General features: G+C 36.2%; 1 protein-coding gene across 12 annotated transcripts in view; it reads left to right on the top strand.

Annotated features, from left to right (window-relative positions):
- The window catches only part of NBEA (neurobeachin), a 467,485-nt gene that overhangs the window by 110,551 nt on the left and 343,637 nt on the right, over nt 1–13,297 (top strand). For all 12 annotated transcript variants that reach the window (XM_048295094.1, XM_048295084.1, XM_048295082.1 and 9 more), the window contains exons 9-10: nt 4,983–5,180; nt 5,592–5,725. In XM_048295094.1, coding sequence (XP_048151051.1) covers nt 4,983–5,180; nt 5,592–5,725 — 332 coding nt within the window. The remainder of the gene's footprint in view (nt 1–4,982; nt 5,181–5,591; nt 5,726–13,297) is intronic.

Below are 13,297 nucleotides of genomic sequence, written 5' to 3' on the forward strand. Positions count from 1 at the left end.
AGGATCTGATTCTTTAGGGGAAGCGACTATTCCTCTACCTACTTTGTTCATGAGACGAGACTTATGATTTTGCCTCTTATTCAGCTGCCCTCACAGTCATTCATAATGCCTCTAGGATACAATGACTGCTATTAAAACCTTTGGAATACAGAGAAATCTACCAGCATACACGACAGTTTGCACACATCTGTGAATATACATATATATTATGTTGCAAATTACACCAAAGCCTCAAAGTTCAGGAAAAGGGAGTCCTTGATCTACAAATAAAAATGAATCTGTTGCACTTTGTCCCATGCCTGTTCTGTGGTGCAGGTAGAAGCAACAGGTTTTAGGATTGACTAGAGAAGTCATTAAAATAAATCTTACTTATTATGCACATCAAATAATTATATATTTATGTGTATTGTTTATATTATTTATTGCACATGACATGCTTATACAGAGTGTAGTAACATAGAAGCAGATCTTGCTCAGCATGTTCTTATGAGTGCATTTGGTTATAACTAGCATGCCCTAATATAAAAATTTGTTAGGCAAATAGAAGTTTTAGTTTGAAATACTAAATTTTCACTTGCAGCAAAAGGCTTTTTTAAAAAAAAAAGTTCCATTGTGTGAGTAGCAATATTAAAAAACTGACACTCAGTGGCTATTGCAAAGAAATTACTCATAATCAAATTTTTAAGAGAAGAGAGGCAAATATACTGGCAATAGAACCATGTGATTTGTCTCTTCTCCATTATGTCTTCCCTAATTAATTAATAATGTATCTTTAAATTTAAAACTCTATTTAGTAGAAATATTATGATTCAGTATTTGCATTCCCAGGTTTTATTTGTAATAAAGCATGCTCAGTTTGAGCCTTGCCATTGCTGAACAGGACTTTTACCTACTCCATGGACCCTTTCAGTTATTAGAGATTGAAGAAAGAAAAAGGAAATGAGAGCAGCATCCTTGGTCTCACTGTGCTTTCTCTGCTGCCCACCCTCGTTCCCAGGCAGCAGAGAGGAAAAGCTGTCTGCTGGGATCCCGAGGGGCTGATAAACAGAATGGAGGGGCAAGGGAGGTAATGTGAGAGGAAGAGATGCATCTGATAGCATTGTTTGGTGCTGTTTATAAAAGGATGTTTCTCAAAGCCCTGTTCTAATAGCCCTGTCAAATCTGTGCCACTCCTCTTAACCGCCCCATAGGCATTTCAAAGCAAGTTACCAGATTATTCCATATGTTGCTGCATCTGAGTTTGCTCTTGATCAGTGCTGCAATATCAATCTTTTTGTCACATAAGAAGGTTGTAGTAAGAATACACTCATGCCTGCACACTCACACAGAAAATAGCATTGAAAATTTAAATTTGCTTAAACCGATTATATAGTACAAGATAATATTTTATGTATGATGCTGAACCTACAGGGGAAAAATGTAGTGAATAGTAAATCAAAAAGCCACAGTCTTGCTGCTAAAGGAAAGGGGAGAGCTGCTGGTATTTAAACAGTGTTCCTGATCAAGTACAGATTTACTGAAGAACACAGTGCTGGAGTAATTCTCATGTCTCTCTGTTCCTTCCTATTCCTGTGGGAGCAACAAACATATTTTGTATGGATCCTGTATATATATATATATATATAACCTTATATAGAATATGTTAAATCCAAGGCTCTGTTTTTCTCTCTTGATGCCCTCACACTGCTTGTGCCAGACCTCAGAGTTGCATTCTTTAGTGACCAGTAACTTGAGCTTATATGCACAGCAGCCTCTACTACCCTGCTGTGGATGTCTTTTCCCAAGTCCCCAGAACAGTGTGCATATACTAAATTTCTTTTCTCTTTCTGTGGATCAATGTTAGTAATAAAGGAGTATCATATATCAGAATTTGTAGCGTCTCTTTCCATTCTGTTATAATAATCTTTTGAGTAGGAAACCAGAATTTCCAATTCATGATTGCTTTTGTTAGGATTTAATGGCAGAATGTTCCTTTAATTCTTGTTTTTTGCCCAAAAAGTGTGAGACAGTATTATGTTGATTCGTAACTTATTTGTGTCTGACTTTCAAATAGTGATCTCTGATAATTTCTTGCGGAATATTAAACACTGACAACTAGGAGGTAGATTAATGCCAAAATTTGTGTATAAAACTGATTTAACTTAAGCAGTTTAGAACATTGCAAAATTTCATGGTAATGAAACGATAAGATTTTGTGTTGAAACACTTTGACATATTTAAACAGCAAAGTTATGAAAAACTGAATAGTGGAAAAAATTTATGAGTTTTGGAATCTGAAAAAGCTGAGAGGCATGAAAGAGTTTCAGGGTAATAAGTGTTTTCATGTGGTAAAATGTTAAAATACAGTACATACATCATGTAGGTGTCTTTGGAAATCAATGAAATCACTAAATTATTTTTCCTCTGCAGAAAGTGCACAGAGGTTTCTATGTATAGTTAAAATGCCCTCTGGGGTGAAATACATGTCACCTTCCTCAGGACAAATCTCTAATCTGTAGCAGTCATTTCCCGATAAGTGACATGTAGGCAGCCATATCAACAGAAAGCCAGCTCTCAAGTTCTAAGCATAATATTCCTTCTTTGCATATTATATTTATCATTATTCCTTCTAAGCATAATATTCCTACTTTCTATTTCAGAAAGTAGTGTAGCACGATAGGAACACAATTCTAGATTAAAACATTTAGTTGAGGAGTGAATAGTCACAGTGTGTTATATTGGTGTTTTTACTTTGGATTGGCTGTAGTCTGATCCTTTGGGCTGAATGAATACCACCAATTGCACGACATTTGAGTTTCAGCCTAAAAGAAGTCTCTTTGCTTCCGAACAGCTTTGCAATATGAACAGTCATTAAGTGGGGATCACTGGGAGTTTCCCTACAAAACAGACTCCTTACCCAAATGCAAATCACAGAATCACACAGTGGTTGAAGATGCAGGAAGCAACTGGAAGCTGGAAGTCCTCTGGTTCAACCTCCCTGCTCAAAAAGGGTTGCCTAGAGCCAGTTGCCCAGGACTATGTCCTGACAGTGTTTTAATATGCCCCAAGATAGAGACTCTTATCACCTTGCTGGGCACCTTCACAGTGAAAAAGTGTTTTCTGATGTTCAGAAGGAGACTCCTGTGTTCCAGTTTTGCTCATTGACTTGTGTCCTGCCACTGGGCACCACTGAGAAGAGTCTGACTCTATCTTCTTTTTAACCTCCCTTCTGTTATTTATATATGAGATCCCCTCTGCTGCTTCTTTTCTGCAGGCCGAAGAGTCCCAACTCTCTCAGCCTTTCCTCATGCGAGAGATGCTTCAGTCCCTTCATGTTTTAGTGGCCATTCGTTGCACTCTCTCCAGTAAGTCCATGGCTCCCAGTGGTAGCCCAGAACTCCAGGTGTGGCCTCACCAATGCTAAGTAGAGGGGAAGCAACACCTTCCTCCATCTGTTTGCAACACCCCTCCTAGTGCAGCTAAAGATATTATCCTACATTGTCCAATGGAGGTGGAACCACAGACTTGCCATTCACATGCATTTGCCCTTCCTGGCTGTGCTTTCTGTTACGGTAGCTTTGTCTTGTACCTTTTCAGCATTGCAGCCTCCCTTCTGCCGGGCATCACCAAGGTTGGGACAGTGCTGGCCAACAGATGTGCTCCAAGGGTTCTGCAGCAGCTCCAGTCACGTGGCCAGTCTGTTCAGCTTATGACCCACATACAAAGGGGTGCTAGTCAGCAGACCTTATATTGCCATGTGTCAGTCACTTGAGCAGATGCACTTTCCCATTGTTTGGCTGTAATCAAGAGAATTTTTTCAGGGTTTCTAGCAGCCCTGAGAGCTCTGAAAAGGCTGCATGGGGTTTATGGGGTTACATAAATGGTAGGAACCTCTGATTTGTTTGGAAAGAGCTGATAAGTTTCCTGTGTTAATTCTAACATGGATAGCAAAAACCCCAGTTATGGTACTTTCAGTAGTTTCATGATACAGGATTTCATACTGGGGGGGGAAAGGGGAGATTTGGTAGGACCAAAGGGATAAAGAGAATTATGATCACTATATGCAGTGAGAGCAAGGGAAATGATTAATATATAACCTCAGAAATAAATTATTTTAAACTGAGTAAATATTTTAGAAATAACATTTTATAGATAGATGGATAGATATCTTCATTAAATTGTGGTCATTTCTAACAAATTTGTTTTCCTTGTATCAGTACAGCACTGTACTGTGTTACTACTAGAGGTCTTTTTGCCACTGTTAAATGATTGTTGTATGCAATAGTTATATTATAAGTAAATCTGACAATGCTTTGCAGAAAGACAGAAATCTATTTTCTCATGCCTTATTGATTTGCCAGAAAACTTAGTTTTAGATCAGATATGAATCATGATATGTTTAAAAATAACAATTAAATTCTTCAGTCTTCCTTACAAGAGCTCTGAATTTGAGAATAATTACTGTGAAATATGGCATTTATGATTTATTTTGGAATTTTTTTTTAGTATAAGTAGCTTGTTTATATATACTCCTGACTGTTAATGAAGCATGGTTTTTAATACTGTTCAAAAAAACCTGTTCCTTTAGTCAACATGGCATAGCATTTTATATTCTAATTGGAGTGAGTTTATATAAACTAAAATATAAGGCATTTAATTTGTTCTTTATTTTTAATGTGTTTCATGCTTAATTTTTATTTTAACATATTTATGGATACTTAGTGTGACTTTTTTTTTAAGATAGTTACTTCTGAAACTTGTAAACAGTGATGCAAAAAGGAGAGATAATACATAAAATACCAAGTATTGCATTGATGTAATGATGTGGTGTAGAGTAAATAAGAAAATCTATCTCATTGTTCAGTAGCATTAGGCTACTTGTAAATGCAAGCAAAGTTTAGTAGTTTGTTTATTCCTTCTCAAGTCCAATGTAGTTTTTGCACATTTTGTGTCAGGGAATTTGTCTATATTAATTACCTTGTAAAACTTCCGTTTTTTTTCAGAGCACATTCAAATTTAAGTCAGAGAGTGACATTCATCTGGCTGAGCACCATAAACAAGTCCTGTATGATGGGAAACTCGCAAGTAGCATCGCTTTTACCTATAATGCGAAGGCCACCGATGCTCAGCTATGCCTTGAATCCTCACCAAAGGAGAATCCTTCCATTTTTGTACACTCCCCCCATGCTCTCATGCTTCAGGTTTGTGCTGCTAAGTTGATGTTCTGTGATTACTGTTAGCTGAACATCACAGGATTTGTGTGATAGTGTACAGAGGTTGTTATTTTGTGTTCTGTCAGCTTGTAATATAACTTTCACTTAAACTGTTCTTTCTTTGCTCACTTTTTAAAGCAAGAAAAAAAGTATTCCATGAGAAACATAGAGCATACCATGAGGCATAGTTTTCCATGATACTGAAAATTTTCTGTTTAATGTTTGCCTTTAAATACCGTGATTATAATTGAAATATTGTAATAGAATGAAACAAAGTAATGAAGCAAAGTTTAAAAATAGTCTGCATTCAATTTGGGGTTAAAGATCTCCAAATTTTATTTTTAACTGTCCTTTAAAATTGAGATTAATTGTGTTTTTTCCTTTATTTTATATATTTAGGACGTGAAAGCTATTGTAACCCACTCCATTCACAGCGCAATTCATTCCATTGGAGGGATCCAGGTTCTTTTTCCTCTCTTTGCCCAGTTAGACAATCGACAGCTGCATGACAGTCAGGTGGAAACAACAGTTTGGTAAGCCTCTTTTAACCAAGATTAAAAAAAAAAAATAATCTTACAATATTTTTCCCCTTTTTTTGTGGGAATGTTCTATAATTTTTTCTACACTTTGCCCCTGCTTCTTTGAAAAAGTTACTATTTTTCTAAAAATAGTTTACGGTACAATATGTAAATTGTATTGATCTGATGAGAATCCTGTCTGAACTGGCATAACACTGATATGATTAAATAATAAATTCAAATCACTCTACAGTCTTTAAGGGTAGTTTTATGACAGTTCTTCCAACTTCTGAAAGAAATCAATATGCTTTTACTTGAGAGTGCAATGTTGTTTACATTCTCAAAGTGTGTGTCATTTGAATTCATATTTCATAACATTCAAAAATTAATTACACATGGTCAGAAAGTCACAGAACTATGATCAGGTGTTTTGTGGCCATATTACAGTTGCAACAGTGACTGGGGACACCCCAAGAGAATTTTAAGCTGGGACCCATGTAGTCTCTCCTCTGATACTATGGAAGACATCTCTAACTTGAAAAGCCTTCACAGATGTTAGATTAATGCTTCCACTGGAAGCCTGAAAAGGACTACCTAGGAGTCTGTCAGTACCCATGCTGACTTAGAATCATAGAATCCTTTAAGATGGAAAAGATCTCAAAGATCATGGAGTCCAACCATTAACCTAGGACTGTCAAGTCCACCACTAAACCACGCCCCTAAATGCTACATCTGCACATCTTTTAAATGCCTCCAGGGATGGTGACTCCTTGCTCAAAGCTAGCTCAACTATAGTTATTTTTGCAAAGATCTCTTGCTACTTGCTTGTCAGGGCAGCCTCCTGTTCTAGAGGCAACACAGGACAGCTAAACTTCTCCAGAAAAATGTGTGGCCTAAACATTTGGGGGTAACAAATCTGAAAAGGTAATGCTGAAGAGCTGGTATGGTGTTTCCCCGTAGGATTATTTGTAACCAAAGCCTGCTAGAAAGCAGTGTCTAGGGATAAGGTAAGCTGACTTTTCTATATGAGTAAAGTGATAAAATAGGTGCTTATGCAGAGCACATGGCTTATTTTCCATTCTAGAATATTCTTCTATTAATTATTCTAGATATTTCTTATTGCATTAGATCAGTTAAACATTAGTTAACTGAAAAAATAATTAAATAATACTAAAATTGCCAACAAATTTGAAAGACAGAAAAGCTGGTTGTGTACTGGCTCACGTGGAATATATATATATATTTTTTAAGTCTCTTTTTCAGGATGTACTTGGCATTGAAGCATTGTAAAGTAAGGGAAATAGAAAAAGAAATACTTGGTTTGAAATAAGCTTGGAAAAAAAATCCCTGTATGTTTTTATTTTCTGGCAAAGCAGAAGAAAAAAATGCTTTATTCTAATTTAAGCAAGGTTATGTGTGTATGTGTCCCCACATAAGAATAAAATATATGTTAAATTCATTAATGAGCTGAATCTGTAATAGATGACAAAGCAATAACTAGATCTGTTTAAAAATGAAGAGCTAATGTAATGTAAGTTTTAGAAGTTGAGATTAAGACTAATTCTTCCCAAGTGTGTGGTCTACCCAGCGAGTAAGAACATTCATAATGTTTAATTGAAAATGTACAGAACATTTCTGGAGTTAGTTGAACTGTAAGTAGAAAAAAAATTATTCTTGAATAGGTCAATGCATTTCTTCTATAATTAGATTATATTCTAAAAAGAGATCTGTAATTAATTGTGCTATATGATTGTACAAATGCATAATACAAGAGGATGTGATCCTAACTCAAGGACATATTGAAAAAAATTTTAAGCAAATGGCTGCTTGATGAGATGTAACTTATATGTTGGATTAAAATGTTTTTGGTGTATGTGCATTATTTTCTCATATTTTATTTAATGGGCTTATAGATATCAAGAACAATAATACTGAAAGTGAAAAAGGAAGTAGACAAATAGAAGAATAAAATATTTTGGGGATCAAAGAAAGGAGGTAATGTAGAAAGAGTGCTAAACATAAGGTTCATTTGAGGAGTGGAATAAGGGAAGTGATGCACTTAATGAGTCCTTTCCTCATTCCCCCTTATTTATTAGATTATTCTTTCTCTTTATGTCAAACTGTATCTGATACTCAGTTATACCTGTCTTACCTATAAAAATATATCTACAACAGCAACAAAGGGCTGCCCCAGTTCTACTACTTTTCTGAATCCTCTTTCTCTCCTGCAAATATCAAAAACTGTTTAATAAGTTCAGGGTTCTCAATTATTTGATTTGTTGTTTGGATTTTTTTAAAATTAGAAGGGCTTTATTAACAGGACTATGAGGAACACCTTTCTTTTTAATCATCTTGATCCATATTGAATTTTAATTTTCTAAATGAATAGATTTATTGTAAATAAAATTTTAAATTATAAAGCAGGGCAATATGAATATAGCAAATTCATGGTTTAGTGGTATTCTTTGTAAATGGTCTTTATTCCTGTTATATGTATATCCCTGTGTGCCTTAGCTACATTTTCCATGAGGCCAAGTATTGAAATAACCTACAATTCTGATTCTGGAGCGCTGTATAAATTCTTCTGCTCTTGTACACTGGAATTAAAAGAATGGAAACTGTGTTCATACCTTAAGTATGTTTTCTCAGATGAAATTATGCACCTGCTGTTCAGGAGAGTGGTCTTTTAACTTCGCTTCCAAGACTGCTACTTTTCGTCCTGATTTTCTTTACTCTGGTTTGAATAAAAAAATTAGCAGTTTAGGACAATAAGGCATTTAATGTCATAAAAAGAAACATAGAGTGCACTGACTCTGGATGTATCAAGTTGCCACCCAAAGCCACTCCATCACTCCCCTGCTCAGCTGGGCAGGGGTCAGAAAATATGTCAAAAGGCTTGTGGGTTGAGATAAGGGCAGGGAGAGATCACTCACTAGTTACTGTCACAGATAAAGCAGACTCGACTTGGGGAAATTAGTTGAATTTATTGCCAATCAAATCAGAGTAGGATAATGAGAAATAAACCCAAATCTGAAAAACATCTTCCCCCTACTCCTCCCCTCTTCCTGGGCTTAACTTCACTCCTGATTTCTCTTTCTATTTTCCCCAGAAGAAGGGAACAGGAAATAGGAGTTCTGGTCAGCTCATCACACATTGTCTCTGCCACTCCTTCCTCCTTAGGGGAAGAACTCCTCACACTCTTCCCCTGCTCCAACACGGAGTCCCTCCCACAGGAGACAGTCCTCCATGAGCTGCTCTAGCGCGGGTCCCTTCCATGGGGTGCAATCCTTTAGGATCACACTGCTGCAGTGTGGGTCCCCATGGGGTTGCAAGTCCTGCCAGCAAACCTGCTCCCACATGGGCTTCTCTCTCCATGGGGCCACAGGTCCTGCTAGAAGCCTGCTCCAGCATAGGCTTCCCTCAGAGTCTCATTCTAGAAATTCATCACTGGATTTGCTAGATCGCATACATCATGCAATAAAACTTAAGAATACATCTACTGTTTATCCTACTAAATAAATACAGTGTCTATGTCCACCTTAAAGGTGATATGTACACCCAACTAGAGTTTGTAGCAAAGTAAATGTAAGCAACTTTTCAGACAGTTTTATTACTGACATTATTTTCACTACTGAATGCAGATAGCCCTGTTACAGAGTGTATTGCGCACCTCTTGTAAGTCAGTAAAACGGAAACATTGAATAGGGCAGCAACTCCTACTCTTCATTTTTTCTTGTCAATGTTTAGTGCGCTTTGCTTTGGCCAGTTAATATCTCATTAATAATTTTAGTAATTATTTTCTTTTCCTTTACTATTTTTTTATGTTCAGATGATGAGGTTTTGGGTTACTATCTACTAGTGCTGCTGCATGTACTTTTTAAGATTAATAGTTTGATAAGAAACAGGAAGTTTCCACAGATATGAAACAACACATCTTGACAGGAATTAGAATTTGATGTATTGATTTTATTTATTAGCTTAATGTGAAAAATCTGTGAGTTTCCAATAATGCTTATTAATGTCTTTAGTTTAATTGATTTCATCTTATAGATCATGGCAGCAAATAAGTTGAATGCCATGTAGTATCCTACCTTCCTAACCTGTCCTCTCATCCTGTCTTTCAGTCATTTTCTTGTCATAGCTGGCACAGGTATTTAAACTTGACAGTAGGTATGGAAGTAATCTTTCCTGAGGTTGCTGCATTTGCCTTTATGCCTCTCATGGACAGCCAAGGTCCCAGTCCACTGCTGACTCCAATGTAAAATTCAGAATTTGCATTGTTTAGTGCTGGTAACCCCTTCCCTCTGTGTTTTGAAGGGAAGAATGCTGGATATTGCTCCTAAAATTTCACATCACTGGTGTGACCTAGTTGTGCTCAGATAAAATCAGTGGTACTTGAATTTTCCCAAGCTGTGACAGCCAGAATGTGATTTGGCAAATCAGAATGCCTGGACAAGGGTTTATGATGAAACTACAGCCACTGCATCATGTAGTAGAAACCATTCGCAAGCTCCTAAACTGCCCTACCTCTGCATAATTCAGAATATCCAGGGACTATTAAGGGTGACTAATTTGTTACTGGAGTCTGTGTCCCAAAATGTTTTTCCTGTTAGCAGATGTGGCTTGCCTCTCTAGTTCTCTCACACAACCCCTATTCAGCTGATTCATGTTTATGAATGAAACATGATTAGTAGTGTTATAAGCTTCATCACATGTTACAAGAAAAAAATTGAAAAGGCATAAGAAAGAAGTCACTTCCCCTTTCTCTGCAACAAGCTTACAGAAAGAAAAAACATACTTAAACTGGAAGCTAAGGAAGCACTTTAGAGAGCTGCCATAGCTGTAGCTCATGGAAATGTTAATTGTTGGTGTATGATTTTCCTTAATACCACTTTATCTGTTTATGCTAAGATTAATTTTCAATAATTATTATATTAACAGCCTGTGATGGAATTATTCATAGAATCTCCTTGTATTGTTTTGGAGAAGCTGAAACTACAAATAAAGGATTTTTATCTTATAAAGAATTCTTTCCCAAAGAGAATTAGACAAAAAAAAAAATACTTGCATCATTTTCTTTTATACAGACTCTCGAAGTTAAATGGTCTGTAATTAATAATCATACTTAGATCTCCAAGGCAACATGCCTACCTTATCTAAAGGTGCCTTTTGTAAAACCTAATCCAGATAACTTTGTAATACACGATCCAAGATGAAACTTATATTAAGGCATATCTGACAGAGAAAATTATCATGGGAGTGAGGAACCTAGAGAAACTAATCTGGGTAGTGGTTTATAGAATAAAAGAACAGCAACAACAACAAAACAAACAAAAAGCCAAGGCAAATTTCACTTTTATCCTAATGGTGCAAATTCCTGACTTCTAAGGTACTTCTAAACAGTATCATAACCATTGGAAGTACTGCATCATCATGCTTTGGTCTATCACCTTTTTTTTTCCTGCTTTTTACTAATGAAAAACTGCTGTATTTCTTTTTTCCCGAAATCAGTTATATTTTCAGTAGTTTTTATAGTTGTCTGAATTAGTGTTGGTTGACATACATAGTTTCATTTTCTATCTGTATCTTGGCTCTGCTGCAGACAAACTGATCTGTTCTAGGAAGGGCATGGTCTAGAAGAGATGTAGGAATGGGCTGAAGTATCTGTTATATCTGGGCGTGTTGAAAATAGGAAAGAATGGAGATAAATTTTGTGTGGCAGTCCACAGAATTCTGCAAGTTTAATGTGTGCTGTGCAGCAATCCAATGCATGCTAGTTGCTGGTAAGTTTGTTAAGTTCTGTTTAAAAAATTGTTCAACTCAGAAGACAGTCTTCTCATCAATATTATTTTACCTCTGTCAACAACAACCTTTTAAAAAGAATGATTTTGGCAACCTCTTTCTGCTGATAAATATTTTCATATTTCAAATCTTCAGGTTTGTGTTCAGCTGCCAAGGTGACTATATAAACTGAGTATCCTTAGAAATTGTTAAAAGTTCTGGATACAGACCTCTGAATTAGACTAAATCCTTAGAATGTAATATTGAGGGGGAAAATACATTACTTCAGTATGGATTTTTATATCTAGATACACATTTGCTTGAGGTCGGTCTGACAATGTGGGGAAAGAAAAGTTTTGAAGAGCTTGGGAAAGTTTATCTGAGAATCCAGGCAGATCAGATGCTCTCTAGCATAAAGTATGTGAGGAGAAGAACATTACATGTGAAACCAGTGTTGCGTGCAACAGCTGTTACTTAGTGCAATTTCATTCCTCCTTCTCCAAAAAGGAAGTTTCACCTAAAACAAGTCTAAGCAAACTCTCTGAGGTAAAAAATCCACAAAACAAAACCCAAACCATAAATACCATACAACACCGCCCCCCCCCATAAAAAAAAACCCGAACCAAAACCAAAAAACAACCCCACAGACAGCATGTAGTCTTTTTCTGCCTACCTCTAATCATCGTCATGTAGTAATAGCTTCAGTACTGTACATGCAGTGGGAATTTAAAAACATTTCCATTTTGATTTGATAGTTCTTCTATGAGTTGAAATATTACAGATCTTTTCCTTGCCTCATTTCCTGCATAATAATATAAGCAAACTGCTAGTTAAATTCAATTATTATGTTAATTTTTATCAATACTGTGGTCCTATACACTATTCATATCAAACCTCATTGTGCCTGCCAGATGGTTCTCCTTAACTGCTGCTGTTTCTGGTACTTGGATTTTTTTAATGTGCTTGAAGGTGTAATGATGCATTCACATGTGCTATCCCAAGATTTGACTTACTATATACTGCAGTCAACTCTATTATTTATGGTGGCAATCTTGGATAATGCAGAAAGATTAGAAGATAGAGTTACTGCCTGCAGACCTGAGCTGATTCTGCAGAGCTGGATTGGGGTATCTTTATGTGTCTGGATCAATAGATGTTAAAAGCCATTTTGGAATTAAGTAAAAGCATAGCTCATTCACAAAGGATTGGCTAAATTAATACATTTTCCAGCAAGTAGAAACACTGGCCCTGCTTTGCAGTAGCAGCTAAGGTAGCTCTGTGCAGAGGTTTTGTGGGCAGGCAGGATTAGTTTCAGCTATAGCCCGCATAAAGATGATTAATATCTGAAAAGTGATATTTGGGCACTGGCTGCAACTGAATTACTACACTTTTTCGAGTCCTTCTTTCTTACATGGAACCAACTTGTCTGTTTCTGTGTCTGTGACATGGTTAGGTATAAACTGGTCACTTACTATTTCTGAATTGACTTGTGGTTTACGTGTACTTGAATAGAGGGAAAGAGAAAAATCTTTTTTGTAGGGTGTTAGTGTGTCTTACAACTTGCATTCAGAGTCTGTCAGAATTTCTAACAGTTGTATAGAGATTGTATTGGTATGAGATAAGAATAACTCTAGCCCATGAGTTGACATCTAAATTCATAGAATGAACAAGTCAAAAGGCTTTTGAAAAAGTGCTTGTGAGAATACAAAATAAATTTAAGTCTGGTGCTATGTTCATGGTATTTTAAGAATATTTTTTTGACATTTCAATACAATAGTAATAGTATTTTCTTTTTCTAATTTAAGT

Source organism: Corvus hawaiiensis, chromosome 2, assembly GCF_020740725.1.
Source record: "Corvus hawaiiensis isolate bCorHaw1 chromosome 2, bCorHaw1.pri.cur, whole genome shotgun sequence".
NCBI classification, from domain to species: Eukaryota; Metazoa; Chordata; class Aves; order Passeriformes; family Corvidae; genus Corvus; species Corvus hawaiiensis.